Raw genomic sequence first — 21,045 nt, 5'->3', positions numbered from 1 at the left:
ATTGATTGATTGATTGACTTTAATATTGCTTACATTATTTTCTAATTAAATATATTATTTACTTTCTTTTAAAAAAGTTTAATGCTGATTTTTAACTTTATTTTAAGTTATTTATTTATTTATACATTTTTATTTAAATATAGTATACATTATTTTTATTATATTATTAATATTATATTATATTATATTATATTATATTATATTATATTATATTATATTATATTATATATTATTCACTTAAAAAATGTATAGAACATTTATGGAAAAAAGTATGTATAAATGAATGAATGAACGAATAAATAAAACTGAAGAGCAGCATATACCTTAAAAAACAAAAGGTAAATAATTAACATATTTAAAAAAACAAAACAAAAAAAAAACAGGTCAGAACATACAGCATGTGCTCAAATCCTCCATACAAACACACTTATTGCATTCAAAACACTGTTTAGTGTTTATCAAGTACTCTACTTGCATCTTTGAGTGAAGCTGGCCAGAAACCTACATGTATTTGCCCTCTTTCTTTTCTTTTTTCGGTCTCTTTAAACCTACAGGAGAGTGTTTTCCTGCCAGTTAAACGGAGCCGGTCCCCAGCTCCAGATAAAGCCGTATTGTCCCCGTGCATAAATTGCAGGCAGTTTAAAGGGCAGATTGTTGTGCTGCCGTCCCTGTGCGGCTCCTTTGCTGCCACTGCAGTTTGGCTCGGAAACGCTGACTCAACACCAAAACCATACAAATGCAAATGAAGCATTCAGAGACAATTTCCCCATAACGAGGCTGTAATGAGGCCTGCACACGCAATTAAATTCACTGAGAACGCATGCCGTGCCACAATAACAGATTACGCCAAAGACAATGTTGCACTCGCACACACACGTTATTCTCTGAGCTCCTTAAATCTCTTGTCATGTCTGTAATGGACAAGATCATAACCCTCATTTCTCTTTAAAGTGAATAATTACAGGCTGAGGCTAATTAAATTAGTCAGGCTCAGCCACACTGCTTACACGGTCAGAGAGAGTTTAACCGCGGTGTGTGTGAGTTCGAGTGTGTGACGCAGCGTGAGTGTGTTTGCAGAAGTGCGCCGTGGGAGGCTGTTTATTAGACAGAGAGAGAGAGAGAGAAAGAGAGATGAGGCTCTAAATTGTTTGTCTCTCTTGTCTAATGAAAATTCAGAATCGATAAACTGTGATTTAGGAGATCAATGTGGAAACAATGGCATTCTTAAGTTTGGGATGGATACAGTAACACACACACACACACACACACACACACACACACACACACACACACACACACACACCAATGCACACAGAGCAGAACACATCCACTATTACACACTATTCAGCTGTTTTAAAACCTAGTCTGCATATGGAAGTGCCTCAGGAGTCACTATATAAAGCTAAACATAAACATATCTAAAACATATTATTAATAATAATAATTAATAATCAGTTAAAAAACAAATAGCACTTTTTTTTCTAATTACATTTTAAAAGTTAATCTTTAAAAGATACGGTACATCTAACTGCATGTGTGTCTGTCAGTCACTTATTAGGGAGCTTAAGAAGGTGTTATATAGTGAGTGGAAAGCGAATCAGCTCAGTAGGTTCCAGAGCGACGCTATTTACCGAGCTCAGTGAGGGGAGCTGATCAGAAGAGTGTGAGAACGGCAGGATTAGTTACAGAAATCAAGCTTTGTAGCTTTTCTTAAAGGACTCATTCACACAGGATAAAACTAGTGCAGATGGTGCACACACAATCATTCTCTCAGTCGCCATATGGTATGGTCATGCATGCATCTGTCTGCTGGTCTCTATTGGTGTTTCTGTAAAAACAATAGAGCTTGATTGGTTATTCATAGCGGTTCGTCATAATCGTTAGCAGAAGTGCTCAGCAGAGTGGATGTTAAATTAATATCAAACATTGTTTGAAAGACTGACCCTCTATTGCGGCTTTAGCACAAGCATCTGTGAAGGATTTCTTTTTTTTTTTTTTCTAGGAATTTAGTCCACTTCAGACCAGTTTCGCTTTTTCTACAGCTTTCTACATTTATTCATTTAGCAGATGCTTTCATTCAAAGTGACTTGCAGTGCATTAAAGGTTTACATTTTAATCAGCATGTGTGTTTTCTAGGAATCACACCTATGACCTTGTCATATGCAAATCATCTACATGCCTGAAATACCCAAATGATTTTTACCCAGTAGGGGTGTGCGATAATGACAAAAATATATTTTGATATTTTCTGGAATTTTGTTGATAATGATAATTGGAGGATATTTCTCTGAGTAGTTACTGTGCTGGTATTTAAGAACTGAAGTAGACAGCTGACTCCCGAAGCTTGATGTTCGTCATATTCTGTGCACTGATTATCAATGAAGTTTAAATTGATTTGACCTTTTTGGGGAATTTTACCTTTATAAGGCCCTTTTTTTACCGAATTAAACATATGCATCATCTTTTGTGTCAAATTCTTAAATGTAATCAAAAAAAGTAAGACGCTATAGGGCTGTTACCAGTTACATTAAATCAGTATCAATAAAATATGTGTTTGCAGTGCAGAGGTGGCACTGAATCTGCATCTTAAGTGTCATTTAGATGCATTAACACAGACTGTTTAATGCAGGACATAAATGCATTTAACCTGCAGTTGCAAATGCATAAATAATGTTTTGATGTAAAAAAAAAAAAAAAAAAAAAAAAAAAAAAAAGTTGAATACTGATATTTGAAGTGATTTGGGGGGGGGAAAAAGGAAGATATACTTTAAATATAAACCTACAATCGCCAGTAGGTGACGGCAAATCACTGCATGAGTCATTCATTCAACTGATTTGTTCAAACAGCTGATTCAGTAACTAAACACCGTTGTGTGTTGCTCAGAGATGTAAAACAGTTCTGCTGTGGCTTTGTTTGAAACTATTTTTGTTGACGAAATACAGCAAAAATAAGAACTATTGAGTCTAAAATGTCATTTAATATTAACTTCTTGTTTAATCAGTTGTTTATCAAATCAGTATCGCATATGCAATCGTGCTGATATTTGGAGAAAAACGTCACTCTTTGTGTCATATTAACTATATCTAATTATATAAATATACAGTGCCTTGCAAAAGTATTCATACCCCTTCATTATGTTAAAATGCTTTAATGAATTAGTTTTTCCCCACATCAGTTTACACTCCATACACCATAATAATGACAAAGCAAAAACCAGATTTGCAAATTTTACAAATGTATTAAAAATAAAACACTGAAATAAGTACATTGCATAACTATTCATACCCTTAACTCAGTATATAGTTGAAGCACCTTTACAGCCTCAAGTCTTTTTGAGTATGATGTGACAAGCTTTGCACATGCATTTGGCAATTATCTGCCATTCTTTGCATAACCTTTTCACCTCTCAAGCTCTGTCAGCTTGGATGGGGGCTGGCAGACATTTTCTAGAGTCCTAGTTGTTCCAATCGTCTTCCATTACGGATAATGGAGGCTACATGCTTCTGTGAACCTTCAATGAAGCAGATTTTTTTCTGAACTCTTCTCTAGATCATTGCCTTAACGCAAGTCTGTCACTGAGCTCTACAGGCAGTAATCTTGACCTCAGGACTTGGTTTTTGCTCTGATATGCATTTTCAGCTGTTAGGCCTTTTCTTAGAGGTGTGTGCCTTTCTAAAGCAGACTCATTCCAATGAATTTGCCACAGTTTAACTCCACTCGAACTGTACTAACATCTAGAATATGAATGCTCCTGAGCTAAATTTCAAGTGTCCCAGAAAAGGGTGTGAATACTTATGCAATGGGATCTTTTCAGTTTTTTATTTCTAATAAATTAGCAAATTTGTTACAAACCTGTTTTACATTATACATTATGGTGTATGAGATGTAGATTGATGTGGAAGTAATTTAAAGGCTGCAACATAACAAAATGTACCAAAAAAAGGAGTATGAATACTTTCGCAAGGCACTGTGTAACACATAAAAGGCATTTTGACACCTTATCTTGAATTTTGAAGGAATTTTGAATGTATAACGAATCAGTTAATTGAAAGACTCAATGACTCATTCTTTAAGTGTTTTGCTATAACCTGCTGGTCTGAATGTATTTGAATAGACTAAATCATGCAGTAAAAGCTTGAACTCTAAATGTGCTCATACCGTATACTTCATAAATTAATTGTACTCTAAAGCACAGTATAAAAACTAAATTATATTTGTTCACCCACATACGACAAATGCACAAGATGACAGGATAATTCAAAGACTCTCAATGGGGAATCGGTTCAATACTGCAGCTGGAATTGCTCACCAGTTCAGTGCTAAACATGGTAAAGATCTGTCTCAGCATGTTTGAGAGAAATCAGACTCAAAACGCACTCTGCAGTGACCAAACCTCTCATCGGCAGAAAGAATCAAAAGATTAAGCTCACCTTTACTGAGGAGCATGTTGTGTGGACTATTCCAAAGTTCACTTTATGAGAGCAAGTTCAATTTATTTGGGTCTGATGGGAAACATTTTGTTTGGTGTCAAACTGAGGACAGACTGAATCCCGAGTGCATAAGGAAGTCAGTGAAGGTGGAGGAGGACGTTTCATGGTTTGGGGGATGTTTTCTGCAGCAGGAGTTGGGCCTCTTATACAGGTGCATCTCAATAAATTTGAATGTTGTGGAAAAGTTTGTTTATTTTCTTTGGTTCTTTTAATTGTAAGCAAAAGGAAGCATGAGCCTTCAAAATGGTCTCTTAATTTGGTTCACTAGGCTACACAATCATGGCAAAGACTGCTGATCTGACTGTTGTCCAGAAAACAATCATTGACACCCTTCACAAGGAGGGTAAGCCACAAACATTCACTGCCAAAGAAGTGGCTGTTCATAGAGTGCTGTATCCAAGCATGTTAACAGAAAGTTGAGTGGAAGGAAAAAGTGTAGAAGAAAAAGATGCACAACCAACCGAGAGAACCGCAGCCTTGAGAGGCTTGTCAAGCAAAATCGATTCAAGAATTTGGGTGAACTTCACAAAGAATCAGCTGAGGCTGGGGTCAATGCATCAAGAGCCACCACACACAGACCTGTCAAGAAATTTGGCTACATTGTCCTATTCCTCTTGTTAAGCCACTCCTGAACCACAGACAATGCCAGAGGCATCTTACCTGGGCTAAGGAGAAGAAGAAATGGACTGTTGCCCAGTGGTCCAAAGTCCTCTTTTCAGATGAGAGCAAGTTTTGTATTTCATTTGGAAACCAAGGTCCTAGAGTCTGGAGGAAGGATGGAGAAGATCATAGCCCAAGTTGATTGAAGTCCAGTGTAACGTTTCCACAGTATGTGATGATTTGGGGTGCAATGTCATCTGCAAGTGTTGGTCCACTGTGTTTTTTGACAACAAAAGTTGCCGTTTACCAAGAAATTTTAGAGCACTTCATGCTTCATTCTGCTGACCAGCTTTTTAAAGATGGTAAGCAGAAGGAAGCATGAGCCTTCAAAATGGTCTCTTAGTTTGGTTCACTAGGCTACACAATCATGGCGAAGACTGCTGATCTGACTGTTGTTCAGAAAACAATCATTGACACCCTTCACAAGGAGGGTAAGCCACAAATATTCACAGCCAAAGAAGTGGCTGATCATAGAGTGCTGTATCCAAGCATGTTAACAGAAAGTTGAGTGGAAGGAAAAAGTGTAGAAGAAAAGGATTTACAACCAACCGAGAGAACCGCAGCCTTGAGAGGCTTGTCAAGCAAAATCGATTCAAGAATTTGGGTGAACTTCACAAAGAATCGACTGAGGCTGGGGTCAAGGCATCAAGAGCCACCACACACAGACCTGTCAAGAAATTTAGCTACAGTTGTCCTATTCCTCTTGTTAAGCCACTCCTGAACCACAGACAACGCCAGAGGCATCTTACCTGGGCTAAGGAGAAGAAGAATGGACTGTTGTCCAGTGGTCCAAAGTCCTCTTTTCAGATGAGTGTTGTATTTCATTTGGAAACCAAGGTCCTAGAGTCTGGAGGAAGGATGGAGAAGATCATAGCCCAAACTGATTGAAGTCCAGTGTTAAGTTTCCACAGTCTGTGATGATTTGGGGTGCAATGTCATCTGCCGGTGTTGGTCCACTGTGTTTTTTGAAAAAGTCGCTTCCCTCGTTTACCAAGAAAAAGCACTTCATGCTTCCTTTTGCTGACCAGCCTTTTAAAGATGCTGATTTCATTTTCCATCAGGATGACACCTGCCCACACTGCCAAAAGGACAAAAAGTTGGTTAAATGACCATGGAGTTGGTGTGCTTGACAGCATATGGGGTATGCCCTAATCTATGGGGTATTGTCAAGAGAAAAATGAGAAACAAGAAACCAAAAAATGCAGATGAGCTGAAGGCCACTGTCAAATATACCTGGGCTTTCATAGCACCTCAGCAGTGCCACAGACTGATCACCTCCATGCCAAAATTAAAGCAAAGGCAGTAAGGCAGTAATTAAAGCAAAAGGAGCTCCTACCAAGTATTGAGTACATATACAGTGAATGAACATATATCCAGAAGGCTAACAATTCACTAAAAATGTTTTATTATTATTATTATTGTTATTGGTCTTATGAAGTATTCTAATTTGTTGAGATTGAGTGAATTGATGGGTTTTTGTTAAACATGAGCCAAATCATCACAATTAAAAGAACCAAAGACTTAAACTACTTCAGTCTGTGTGCATTGTATTTATTTAATAGTTGAAGAGTTAAAATTGTATTTATTTAATAGTTTAAGAGTTTCACAATTTGAGTTGAATTACTGAAATAAATTAACTTTTCCACAACATTCTAATTTATTGAGTTGCACCTGTACATACAACTCTTACGGCAGGTGAATGCAAATGTTTGTCAGAACCTCCTTCAGCAACATGCAGTTCCTTCCCTGCAAAAATGTACATCCGACAGCAATTTTCATATAAGACAATGTCCCCATCACACTGCAATATGAGTAAAGCAGTTCCTTGAAGCTAAGAACGTTAAAATAATGAAATGGGTCCAGATTTAAATCCACTTGAAAATCCTTGGCAATAAACCCATTAAAGTTATCAAACTATGCATAAGAGTGGAAGATGGGTATATCAAGATTACACCAGTGCAGTCTGAGAAACTAATGATGTCCTCTCTCTACACACACACACACACACACAACTTGCTCCTCAGTAAAGGTGAGCTCAGCCTTTTGATTCTTTCTGCTGATGAGAGGTATGGTCACTGCAGAGTGTGCTTTCAATCTGACTTCTCTTAAACATGCAGAGGACTAAACTGGCAAGCAATTCCAGCTGCAGTGTTGAACCAATTCTCCATTGAGAGTCTCTGCATTATCCTGTCTTTTCATGCATTTATATTATGTGGACAACTATATATCACATTTAATTTTTATGCTGTGCTTAAGAATACAATTAATTTAGAAAATATGCTTAAAAACTGCCCTTCTATTCATGTTTGGATAACTTTAAATAGGACCAAGCAGTGATCTTGATGTGCTGAAATCATTCAAAGCAAGGGCCTCTACACTTCCTACTAATTTCTGAAAGCTGTTTCCCTCCAAATGTTTAGTTGTAATCTATTTTCGTGCTACAATGGTTACTGTTCTTTAATTTTGATCACTGTTATTCACAAAAATAAAAGTGATATACCTACATCTAATATTCCTTCAAATTTTGAGTGAAAAAAAATCAAGTGTTTGAACACCACTGTACACACACACACACACACACACACACACACACACACACAGCTCGGAACGCTGCCTTCAGAGCTGGAGACGAGGCGAGCCTGAAGACAGCTAGGGCCAACCTTTCCCGTGGCATCAGAGAGGCTAAGAGACAGTACTCCAGAGGAATATCTCGTCGCTTCAATGACAGCAGAGACACACGGAGCCTGTGGCGGGGCATACAGACCATCACAGATTACAAGCCCCCTCCACAGACCTGTGACAGCACCATCTCCTTGCTGAACGAGCTGAACACCTTCTTCACTCGCTTTGAAGTGCAAAACAGCACCACAGCACAAAAGACCCCACCCCCTCCTGGTGACCAGGTGATGACTCTGTCCCCGGACAGTGTGAGGAGATCCCTCAGCAGGATCAACGCTCGCAAAGCTCCGGGTCCTGACAACATTCCTGGTCGTGTACTGAGAGACTGTGCATTGGAACTCACTGATGTCTTGACAGACATCTTTAACATCTCACTCTCCCAGGCTGTCATCCCCACCTGTTTCAAAGCAACCACTATCAGTCCGGTACCAAAAAAGTCATCTCCTTCCTGCTTTAATGACTACCGTCCAGTTGCACTTATCCCCATCCTCATGAAGTGCTTTGAACGGCTAGTCATGCAGCACATTAAATCTGTCCTTCCTCCCTCACTAGACCCCTTCCAGTTTGCATATCGGCCCAACCGCTCGACCGATGATGCCATCTCCACTGCACTCCACTCAGCACTCACACATCTGGACAAAAAAGACTCATATGTCCGAATGCTGTTCATAGACTTCAGTTCAGCATTTAACACTATAATCCCCCAACAGCTCACACAAAAACTGATCCAGCTGGGGCTCAACACCTCACTTTGTACCTGGCTGTTGGGTTTCCTCACAGGAAGACCACAAGAAGTACGGGTCGGCAGTAACACATCCAGCACTATCACTCTAAACACGGGGGCCCCTCAGGGATGTATGCTGAGCCCCCTCCTCTTCACTCTGCTGACCCACGACTGCACTCCGTCACACAGCTCCAACCTCTTCATCAAGTTTGCGGATGACACGACTGTGGTGGGTCTCATTAGCAACAGGGATGAGACAAACTACAGAAGCGAGGTGAGCCGCCTGGCTGCATGGTGCGGAGACAACAATCTCTCTCTGAATGTGGAGAAGACAAAGGAGATTGTTGTTGACTTCAGAAGAGTGCACACTCAGCATGCTCCTCTGACCATCAACGGTGCGTCCGTGGAGAGAGTGAGCAGCACCAAGTTCCTGGGTGTGCACATCACTGAGGATCTCTCCTGGACAAACAACACCACTGCACTGGCTAAGAAATCACAGCAGCGTCTCTACTTCCTCCGCAAACTAAGAAGAGCAAGAGCACCAGCCCCCATCATGTACACATTTTACCGAGGAACCATCGAGAGCATCCTGTCTAGCTGCATCACTGTGTGGTTTGGAGCCTGCAATGCGTCCTGCCAAAAAACTCTCCAACGCATAGTCAGAGCAGCTGAGAGGATCATTGGTGTCCCTCTCCCCTCCCTCCAAGACATCTACAGCACACGTCTCACCAAAAAAGCCCTCTGCATAGCAGCCGATCCCACCCACCCAATGCAAAGCTTCTTCAGCCTGCTGCCATCAGGGAGGAGACTGCGGAGTCTCCAGGCCAGAACCAGCAGACTGAAGGACAGCTTCACCCATCAGGCTGTCAGGAAGCTCAACTCTCTCCCTACTCTGCCCCCACTCCCCTCACTCCCCTCTTCTGCCCCACAAACTTTCTGAACTCTGACACACACACACACACACACACACACACACACACACACACACACACACACTGACCTGCACCAGTCACTTTGTGCAGCATTGGTCTGCCAACTACCTCACCTACTCATAGACAGTTACAAGACTGCTCTGACACTTTTACACATTACAAGCTCTGTTGCACTATATTGTTTACATGTTTACATGGTTTGCACTCTCTACCATTACTTGTATATTGTGTTTTTCATTTTATATATTATGTTTATTTGTAATTCTATGTTTATTTGTAATTTCTTTGTATCTAATGTTACTGTTTGTATTTAATGTTTATTTGTATTTATTCTTTGTACAGTATCTAATGTTACTGTTTGTATTTAATGTTACTGTTTGTATTTAATGTTTATTTGTATTTATTCTTTGTACAGTATCTAATGTTACTGTTTGTATTTAATGTTACTTGTATGCACCATGGGTCTGAGAGTGACGCAATTTCAATTCTCTGTATGTCCTGTACATGTGGCAGAATTGACAATAAAGTTGACTTGATATTTGAACAATTGCATAACAATATGGAGAAGAGATCACAACTAAAGTTGGCAGCACTGTTGCTATATTGAGACAGGAGTCTGTTTAGTGATATTAGCTCTGTACAGTCATTCTGGTGAAGCAGATATAGTAAATATGACTCATCAGATGAAATATAAATATTATGAGTCTATGACAGAATCCACAACAGCAGCAGCACACGCTCATATGGAAACATCGCTCTACAGATGCTCATCTGATCATCCTTGACATGTGCTTCTACTTACAGTACATCCATTCAGACAGTCCTAAAACCTTCTGCAACGGTCAATTCACACCTCATGATTAAAGACCATCAACTAAACAAAACGTTTTTGTTTTTTTGATTTTTAAGCTTCTTCCTTCTACTGTAGCTCTCTTTTCACACCATATATATATATATATATATCTGAAGCAGTCAGTGGCATCTGTTGCTTTTTTAGTTTATAGTGGTAAATGTTTACCCAGATCTGTTTGATTATTTTGGTGTCTGCAATGTTGCTTTAAAAAAAAAAAAAAAAAAAAAAACATTAAATAGTGAAATTACTTATACAGCAGTTTTAAAAGTAAATTTAATAAGTTGCGAAAGTTTAAAAAAAAAATACAAAATTCCACTTTTTCCTCCATCTCAAGCAATAAAACAAAACAAAATAAAATACAATAAAACAATGTCAAAATAAAAATTCTATTTAATTATTTTGGTGTCTGCAAATTTACATTAGGGTTTACTTTATCTGAATCTCAAGCTATAAAAAAAATCATACAAAAATAAAAAAAATAAAAAAAAAATAAAGAATTTGGGTGTCTGCTAAATTACTGGGGGCATTAACTTTATCTGTATCTCAAGCAATAAAAATAAAATGAAGCATAAAAATAAAAAATTTTAATAAAAATTTATTTTTCCATTTATTATTTTGGTGTCTGCAAACTGCAAATTTTTGATTAATAAAATAAATCATACAAATAAAATAAAATAAAATAAAATAAAATAAAATAAAATAAAATAAAATAAAATAAAATAAAATAAAATAAAATAAAATAAAATAAAATAAAAATTTATTTTTCCATTTAATTATTTTGGTGTCTGCAAACTGCAAAATTTATCTTTATCAAGCAATAAAATAAAAATAAAAAAGCATGCAAATAAAATATCTTTATCTGTATCTTAAGCAATAAAATAAAATAAAGCATAAAATTGAAATTAAATGAAAAGTTTTTTTTTCTATTTAATTGGTGTCTGCAAACTACAAATTTACTTGGGGGTTCACTTTATCTGTATCTCAAGCAATAAAAAACAATCATACAAATAAAATAAAACAAAATAAGTTAAAAAATAATTTAATTACTTTGGTGTCTGAAAATTTACCTGGGGCATTTACTTTATCTGTATCTCAAACAATAAAATACACTACAATAAAAAACAAATGAAATAAAATAACAAATAAAATTACATTAATTTAAGATGCATTTTTCTATTTAATTTACTTTCCTTGGGGGGGGGGGGGTACTTTATCTGTATCTCGAGCAATGAAATAAAATAGAGCTTAGAAATAAAATTAAATTAAGTAAAGCATAAAAATAAAGTAAAATTTAAAAAAATATATATTTTTCTGTTTAATTATTTTGCTTTCTCTGAATTTACTTGAGGGGGTTTGCTTAAACTGTATCTCAAGCAATAACATAAAATAAATAAAAAAGTATACAAATAAAATAAAATATTAAATAAAACAAAACAAAACATCGTTTTACAAATCATCCTGAACTTCGACTGAACCAACTAAATAAACAATTTTTAGCTTGCTTTTTCTTTTTTAAAAAGTAAATAAAAGTAAATAAAAAGTCTTAAAACATCTTAATGCTGATTCCTTTAAACATGCAGATTTCTTTGTTGCACAAAAAAAAAAAACGAAAATGTATTTGCATATCATGGTTGCAGCTCCCAATGAGATGTGAGTCATTCAAACACGAATTTGCACATGCTGCGGCTCGACTGAATACTCTGAAATGAGGGAAAAACACGATGACGCAGTGATTGTGACAATTAATTATCACTACATGTACCACAACATAAAACACAACAGGAACTGACCACTAAAAATGCCTTAGAAAGCTAATTCTCCAGCTCATCTGAGCTTTTAGATTTCCCAGATGATTCAGAATAAAACGTTTCTAAACCTAATTTGTTAGATTTGCATCCTTTCTATTGAATGCTCTGTGTGTGTGTGTGATTAATTTGAGCGCAAATTGCTCTCTAGTCACCAGAAGTGAGCTAAATCTGAAACCCTCGATCACAAAAACTACTCATGAATGACATACACACGTTTTGCCTTTGGATTTAGGTTGGTCTAATTATAATTATCGTTCTATAAAAACCATAGAAGTCTATGATATGTCTTCATTTAGCTATGCGTGTGTGTTTCTGACTCGCTGTATTGATTCATGTCTGGAGCGAAGACCAGGATCAATATTCTGAAATGAAGATTCCAGCACTTGATTGGAGTTTTTTTTATGATTAATCTGGGTAGAGATACAGCATGTATGAAGCACAAAGGACGGCGAGGAGAGAGAGATAGAGGCGAGACTACAGGGTCAGGTGGATAAATAGATAAAAGCCAGAGAGAAAATGATTTTGATGATTTCTTACCTTGGTCTTGTGCTTTGTTGGGGTTCCCGGTTCTGAAGTAATCGTCCTACGAAAACACACAATGACACATTTAAAATCCTCACAGACAGACACAAGTCAAGCTTCAATGCTACCGTTATGACCTCCAGAAAGAAGAAAACCGCTTTATGATTGAAAGGACAGACAAAGATGATGACTTCTGGTCTGACACGGAGATAAGTGCACAGACAGATTGTTTGCTGATGTTTTAATGAAGGCTGTATGGTAAATGGACTGTCTGTGGAAGCATTCGCTTCAATTGCTTGAGAAAACTCAAGTCTGATTTTCCTTCTATCGCAGGTCTCTTTTCACACTGGATTTTTACGGCTCTGAACCAGTCAGTGGCTTCTGTTGCTTTTCAGTTTTTTATTGGTAAATGTGTACCTGGATCTGTTTGATTATTTTGGTGTCTGCAATGTTGCTTTAGAAAAATCTAATATTAAACTGTGAAATAACTTGACCATAAACAGCAGTTTTGCAGTAAATTCACAAAGTTGCAAAAGTAAATAAATAAATAAATAAAATGCTAGTTATTTCTGTATCTCAAGCAATTAAAAAAAATAAATAAATACAAAAAAGCATACAAAAAAATTACAATAAATAAATGTAAAAATAAAAAAAAAATCTATTTATTTATATTGGTGTCTGTAAATTTACTTGGGGGCATTGACTTTATCTGTATCTCAAGCAATAAAATAAAATAAAATAAAATAAAATAAAATCATACAAAAAATTAAATAATACAAAAAAATCAATGTAATTATTTTGGTATCTGCAAATTTACCTGGGGGCATTGATTAAAATAAAATAAAAAAGCATAAAAATGAAATAAAATAAATGTAAAACTAAAAAATGTAATATTTATATTGGTGTCTGCAAATTTACTTGGGGGCATTGACTTTATCTGTATTTCAAGCAATAAAAAAAAATAAAAAAGCAAAAAAAAAAAATAATAATTTAAAATAAAATAAAAAATCAATGTAATTATTTTAGTATCTGCAAATTTACCTGGGGGCATTGATTAAAATAAAAAAAAGCATAAAAATAATATAAAACAAAATGTAAAACTAAAAAATCAATTTATTTATATTGGTTTCTGCAAATTTACTTGGGGGCATTGAATTTATCTGAATCTCAAGTAATAAAATAAAATAAAATAGCATACAAAAAAACAAAAATAAATAAATCAATGTAATTATTTTAGTATCTGCAAATTTACCTGGGGGCATTGATTAAAATAAAATAAAAAAGCATAAAAATAAAAATAAAATAAATGTAAAACTAAAAAAATCTATTTATATTGTTGTGTGCAAATTTACTTGGGGGCATTGACTTTATCTGTATCTCAATAAAATAAAATAAAAAAAATGTAAAACTAAAAAATCTATTTATTTATATTGTTGTCTGTAAATTTACTTGGGGGCATTGACTTTATCTGTATCTCAATAAAATAAAATAAAAAAAATGTAAAACTAAAAAATCTATTTATTTATATTGTTGTCTGTAAATTTACTTGGGGGCATTGACTTTATCTGTATCTCAAGCAATAAAATAAAATAAAAAAAGCATACAAAAATAAAATAATAAAAAAAAACAAATAATAAAAAAAAAAACAATGGAATTATTTTAGCATCTGCAAATTTACCTGGGGGCATTGGTTAAAATAAAATAAAAAAAGCATAAAAATAAAATAAAACAAATGTAAATCTAAAAAATCTATTTATTTATATTGGTTTCTGCAAATTTACTTGGGGACATTGAATTTATCTGTATCTCAAGTAATAAAATAAAATAAAATAAAAAAGCATACAAAAAATAAAATAAATCAATAAATCAATGTAATTATTTTAGTATCTGCAAATTTACCTCGGGGCATTGATTAAAATAAAATAAAAAAGCATAAAAATAAAATAAAATAAAACAAATGTAAATCTAAAAAATCAATTTATTTATATTGGTTTCTGCAAATTTACTTGGGGGCATTGAATTTATCTGAATCTCAAGTAATAAAATAAAATAAAATAGCATACAAAAAACAAAAATAAATAAATCAATGTAATTATTTTAGTATCTGCAAATTTACCTGGGGGCATTGATTAAAATAAAATAAAAAAGCATAAAAATAAAATAAAATAAATGTAAAACGAAAAAATCTATTTATTTATATTGTTGTCTGCAAATTTACTTGGGGGCATTGACTTTATCTGTATATCAAGCAATAAAATAAAATAAAAAAATAAAAAAGCATACAAAAATAAAATAATTTAAAATAATTTAAAAAAATCTATGTAATTATTTTGGTATCTGCAAATTTACCTGGGGGCATTGATTAAAATAAAATAAAAAAAGCATAAAAACAAAATAAAATAAATGTAAAACTAAAAAATCTATTTATTTATTTTGGTGTCTGCAAATTTACTTGGGGCATTTACTTTATCTGTAATATTTATTATATTTATTATATTTATTTATATTTATATTTATCTGTATCTCAAGCAATAAAATAAAATAAAAATCGATGTCTCTATGTAATTATTTTGGTGAGGGTTACTTATCTGTATCTCGAGCAATAAAATAAAAAACATTTTTTTTTTATTGAAACCCTATTTAACACTGTAAAGCTGCTTTGACACAATCTGTATTGCATAAAGCGCTATAGAAATATAGGTGACTTGACTTGACTACTACTAAACAGTGAAATTACTTTATCAGGGACTGCAAAAGTACAAGATAACCAAAAAGCAAATTCAAACGCATTACAGCAGATTTTATCTGCATCTCAAGCATATTTTGTTTACCCAGACTCTTTATACATTAAGGTGCTGCACTGATATTCCTATGCTGATAATACAAACAAACCATTTTTCTTCTTGTCTCTCTCAAACAGTTGGGAATATGAGTGACCTAAGCATACACCATTTCATACAGTCAAAACATATTGATTCAAAATACCCAAAAAAAAGTACATGCATTTGGTAAACACTGAATGAAAAAAAGAAGTTAAAATAAAGGGTCACAAAATAAAATAAAATAACTTTGATAAACAACTTTATTGATTCCACCCAACAGTACATGCATTTGCAAAACATTGGGGGCAAGTGAATAAATAAAGGTCACAATATTACGGTGACGCATTGCTGCCAAACACATATTATTTTTTCCAATCAATTATGTCTTTAATAACAAGATCAACATCTTTTCTCGCAATAACGAGATGCTATGTTGTTTTAATAACCTCTTTTCTTGTTAAAACAACATCTTTTCTCGTAATAAGGAGATGTTATGTTGTTTTGACGACATCTTTTCTTGTTAAAACAACATCTTTTCTTGTAATAACGAGATGTTATGTTGTTTTGACGACATCTTTTCTTGTTAAAACATCTTTTCTCGTAATAACGAGATGTTATGTCATTAACAACAACTATCTTGTTAAATTGACTTTTTTTTCTCATAAATTATGTTTCTCCAGTTATAGAAGACATGGTTACATTATGTGAGCGAGCTACACAATTTTACGCGATATGTTGTTTTATGTTGTTTTAATGGCTTTTCTTTTTTAATCTTTTTACGAGAAAAGATGTGGTTTTAACAACACAAGATCTTGTTATTACAAGAAAATGTGGTTTTAATGAGATAATTGTCTTTTTAACGAATTCTTTTTAACGATGTTATGTTGTTTTGATGACATCTTTTCTTGTTGAAACAACATCTTTTCTCGTAATAAGGAGATGTTATGTTGTTTTGACGACATCTTTTCTTGTTAAAACAACATATTTTCTCGTAATAACGAGATATGTTGTTTTGACGACATCTTTTCTTGTTGAAACAACATCTTTTCTCGTAATAACGAGATGTTATGTTGTTTTGACGACATGCGATATGTTGTTTTATGTTGTTTTGACGACATCTTTTCTCGTAATAACGAGATGTTATGTTGTTTTGACGACATCTTTTCTCGTAATAAGGAGATGTTATGTTGTTTTGACGACATCTTTTCTTGTTGAAACAACATCTTTTCTCGTAATAACGAGATATGTTGTTTTGACGACATCTTTTCTTGTTGAAACAGCATCTTTTCTCGTAATAACGAGATGTTATGTTGTTTTGATGACATGCGATATGTTGTTTTATGTTGTTTTAATGACATAACATCTTTTTACGAGAAAAGATGTGGTTTTAACAACACAAGATCTTGTTATTACAAGAAAATGTGGTTTTAATGAGATAATTGTCTTTTTAACAAATTGTCTTTTTAACGATGTTATGTTGTTTTGACGACATCTTTTCTCGTAATAAGGAGATGTTATGTTGTTTTGACGACATCTTTTCTTGTTGAAACATCTTTTCTCGTAATAAAGAGATATGTTGTTTTGACGACATCTTTTCTTGTTGAAACAACATCTTTTCTCATAATAACGAGATGTTATGTTGTTTTGACGACATGCAATATGTTGTTTTATGTTGTTTTAATGACATAACATCTTTTTACGAGAAAAGATGTGGTTTTAACAACACAAGATCTTCTTATTACAAGAAAATGTGGTTTTAATGAGATAATTGTCTTTTTAACGATGTTATGTTGTTTTGACGGCATCTTTTCTTGTTGAAACAACATCTTTTTCTCGTAATAACGAGATGCTATGTTGTTTTGATGACATCTTATCTTGTTAAAACAACATCTTTTCCCGTAATAACGAGATGTTATGTTGTTTTGATGACATCTTTTCTTGTTGAAACAACATCTTTTTCTCGTAATAAGATGTTATGTTGTTTTAATGACATCTTTTCTTGTTAAAACAACATTTTTCTCGTAATAACGAGATGTTATGTTGTTTTGACGACATCTTTTCTCGTAATAACGAGATGTTATGTTGTTTTGACGACATCTTTTCTCGTAATAACGAGATGTTATGTTGTTTTGACGACATCTTTTCTTGTTGAAACAACATCTTTTCTCGTAATAAGGAGATGTTATGTTGTTTTAATGACATCTTTTCTTGTTAAAACAACATATTTTCTCGTAATAACGAGATGTTATGTTGTTTTGACGACATCTTTTCTCGTAATAACGAGATGTTATGTTGTTTTGATGACATCTTTTCTCGTAATAAGGAGATGCTATGTTGTTTTAATTACATCTTTTCTTGTTGAAACAACATATTTTCTCGTAATAAGGAGATGTTATGTTGTTTTGACGACATCTTTTCTTGTTGAAACAACATCTTTTTCTCGTAATAAGGAGATGTTATGTTGTTTTAATGACATCTTTTCTTGTTAAAACAACATCTTTTCTCGTAATAACGAGATGTTGTGTTGTTTTGACGACATCTATTCTCGTAATAACGAGATGTTATGTTGTTTTGACGATATCTTTTCTTGTTAAAACAACATCTTTTCTCGTAATAACGAGATGTTATGTTGTTTTGACGATATCTTTTCTTGTTAAAACAACATCTTTTCTCGTAATAACGAGATGTTATGTTGTTTTGACGACATCTTTTCTTGTTGAAACAACATCTTTTTCTCGTAATAAGGAGATGTTATGTTGTTTTAATGACATCTTTTCTTGTTAAAACAACATCTTTTCTCGTAATAACGAGATGTTATGTTGTTTTGACGATATCTTTTCTTGTTAAAACAACATCTTTTCTCGTAATAACGAGATGTTATGTTGTTTTGACGACATCTATTCTCGTAATAACGAGATGTTATGTTGTTTTGACGATATCTTTTCTTGTTAAAACAACATCTTTTCTCGTAATAACGAGATGTTATGTTGTTTTGACGACATCTTTTCTTGTTGAAACAACATCTTTTTCTCGTAATAAGGAGATGTTATGTTGTTTTGACGATATCTTTTCTTGTTAAAACAACATCTTTTCTCGTAATAACGAGATGTTATGTTGTTTTGACGATATCTTTTCTTGTTAAAACAACATCTTTTCTCGTAATAACGAGATGTTATGTTGTTTTGACGACATCTTTTCTTGTTGAAACATCTTTTTCTCGTAATAACGAGATGTTATGTTGTTTTGACGACATCTATTCTCGTAATAACGAGATGTTATGTTGTTTTGACGATATCTTTTCTTGTTAAAACAACATCTTTTCTCGTAATAACGAGATGTTATGTTGTTTTGACGATATCTTTTCTTGTTAAAACAACATCTTTTCTCATAATAACGAGATGTTATGTTGTTTTGACGATATCTTTTCTTGTTAAAACAACATCTTTTTCTCGTAATAACGAGATGTTATGTTGTTTTGACGACATCTATTCTCGTAATAACGAGATGTTATGTTGTTTTGACGATATCTTTTCTTGTTAAAACAACATCTTTTCTCGTAATAACGAGATGTTATGTTGTTTTGACGATATCTTTTCTTGTTAAAACAACATCTTTTCTCGTAATAACGAGATGTTATGTTGTTTTGACGATATCTTTTCTTGTTAAAACAACATCTTTTCTCGTAATAACGAGATGTTATGTTGTTTTGACGATATCTTTTCTTGTTAAAACAACATCTTTTCTCGTAATAACGAGATGTTATGTTGTTTTGACGATATCTTTTCTTGTTAAAACAACATCTTTTCTCGTAATAACGAGATGTTATGTTGTTTTGACAATATCTTTTCTTGTTGAAACAACATCTTTTTCTCGTAATAACGAGATGTTATGTTGTTTTGACGACATCTTTTCTCGTAATAAAGAGATGTTATGTTGTTTTGACGACATCTTTTCTTGTTGAAACAACATCTTTTCTCGTAATAACGAGATGTCATGTCATTAACAACAACTATCTTGTTAAAATGATTTTTTTTTTCTCATAAATTATGTTTTTCCAGTTATAGAAGACATGGTTACATTATGTGAGCGAGCTACACAATTTTACGCGATATGTTGTTTTATGTTGTTTTAATGACTTTTCTTTTTTAATCTTTTTACGAGAAAAGATGTGGTTTTAACAACACAAGATCTTCTTATTACAAGAAAATGTGGTTTTAACAAGATAATTGTCATTTTAACAACATAACATCTCATTATTATCAGAAAAGATCTCGTTAAACTACATAACATCTCAGTATTATGAGAAAATATGTGGTTTTAATAAGATAATTATGTTATGTTGGTAAAATGACAACATTTCGTTATTACAAGAAAATATGTTGTTTTAATGAGATTTATCAAGAGAAAATATCTCATTTTAATGAGAAAAGATTTCGTTAAAACTACATATCTCATTATTACAAGAAAAGATGTGGTTTTAATAAGATCATTGTTGTTTTAATGACATAACATCTCATTATTGTGAGAAAAGATCTCATTTTAATGAGAAAAGATCTCGTTAAAACTACATAACATCTCGTTATTATGAGAAAAGATGTGTATTTAACTATTACATTCTCATTATTACATGGTTTTAATGAGATAATTGTTGTTTTAACAGCATATCTGATTATTACAAGAAACAAATGTGGTTTTAACAAGATAATTGTCATTTTAATGACATAACATCTCATTATTATGTGAAAAGATGTGGTTTTAACGACATAACATTATTACGAGAAAAGATTTTGTTTTAATGAGAAAAGATGTCATTGAAACGACATAACATCTCGTTATAATGACATAATTCAGTGGAAAAAAATTATGTGTGTGTGGCAGCATTGTGCCACTATTCAATATAAAGTTAATAATAAAATAATTAAAATTAAATCAATAAATAACACTTGACACATTCCACGATCAAAAAAACAATCTAAATAAAAAGTCAATGATTAAATACAAAATAAAAATAAAACAAATAAAATAAAACATAAAAAATAAAACAACACTTGACTGATTCCACCTATCAAAAAGTACAACATATAGTTAATCAAATAAAACAAGGTCCCTTCACTTCTGACTTTTTAACGGAAGTGAAAACAATGAGAGCGAGTGCAAGAGCCTGATTTTCATCTCTGCGACAGACTCCAGGCGAATCTCACACAACATTAGCGACGGCTGCTGCATTATGAGGGCTTTTCAAATCCGATTGCTAACACAGTCCTGTCCCAAAGTAGAGCCGCTACAGGCCGGATAAACAAATATTTGACATCAAACTCTCATTAGGGGCTCTTTAGCCTCAAGCAAATCGATGTTGTAGTGTAAAATATGTGGTTCGTTTCAATTAAGAACGTAATTAAAAACAATAAATAATGCGAGAATAACTTACATCTGCTGGTAAGCTACAGAAGACATTAATCATTCTGGTGTAAACATCTATAAGCTACAGCTCTCAGGCCGTGAGCGAAAGCCAGACTGTAATTCTGCTCAAAGTTTACGGTGGTCTCAGCGAAAC

The 21,045-nt window shown here is 33.5% G+C and overlaps 1 protein-coding gene across 1 annotated transcript in view; it reads right to left on the bottom strand.

The window, feature by feature from the left end:
- Nucleotides 1-21,045, bottom strand: part of spock1 (SPARC (osteonectin), cwcv and kazal like domains proteoglycan 1) — a 297,486-nt gene that overhangs the window by 129,067 nt on the left and 147,374 nt on the right. Inside the window, exon 2 of the mRNA XM_073821116.1 lies at nt 12,685-12,730. Coding sequence (XP_073677217.1) covers nt 12,685-12,730 — 46 coding nt within the window. The remainder of the gene's footprint in view (nt 1-12,684; nt 12,731-21,045) is intronic.

The sequence above is a fragment of the Garra rufa genome, chromosome 16, assembly GCF_049309525.1.
Source record: "Garra rufa chromosome 16, GarRuf1.0, whole genome shotgun sequence".
Lineage (NCBI taxonomy): Eukaryota > Metazoa > Chordata > Actinopteri > Cypriniformes > Cyprinidae > Garra > Garra rufa.
Note: the sequence above shows the minus strand (reverse complement) of the source record. Positions and strands in the feature narration are given on the sequence as shown.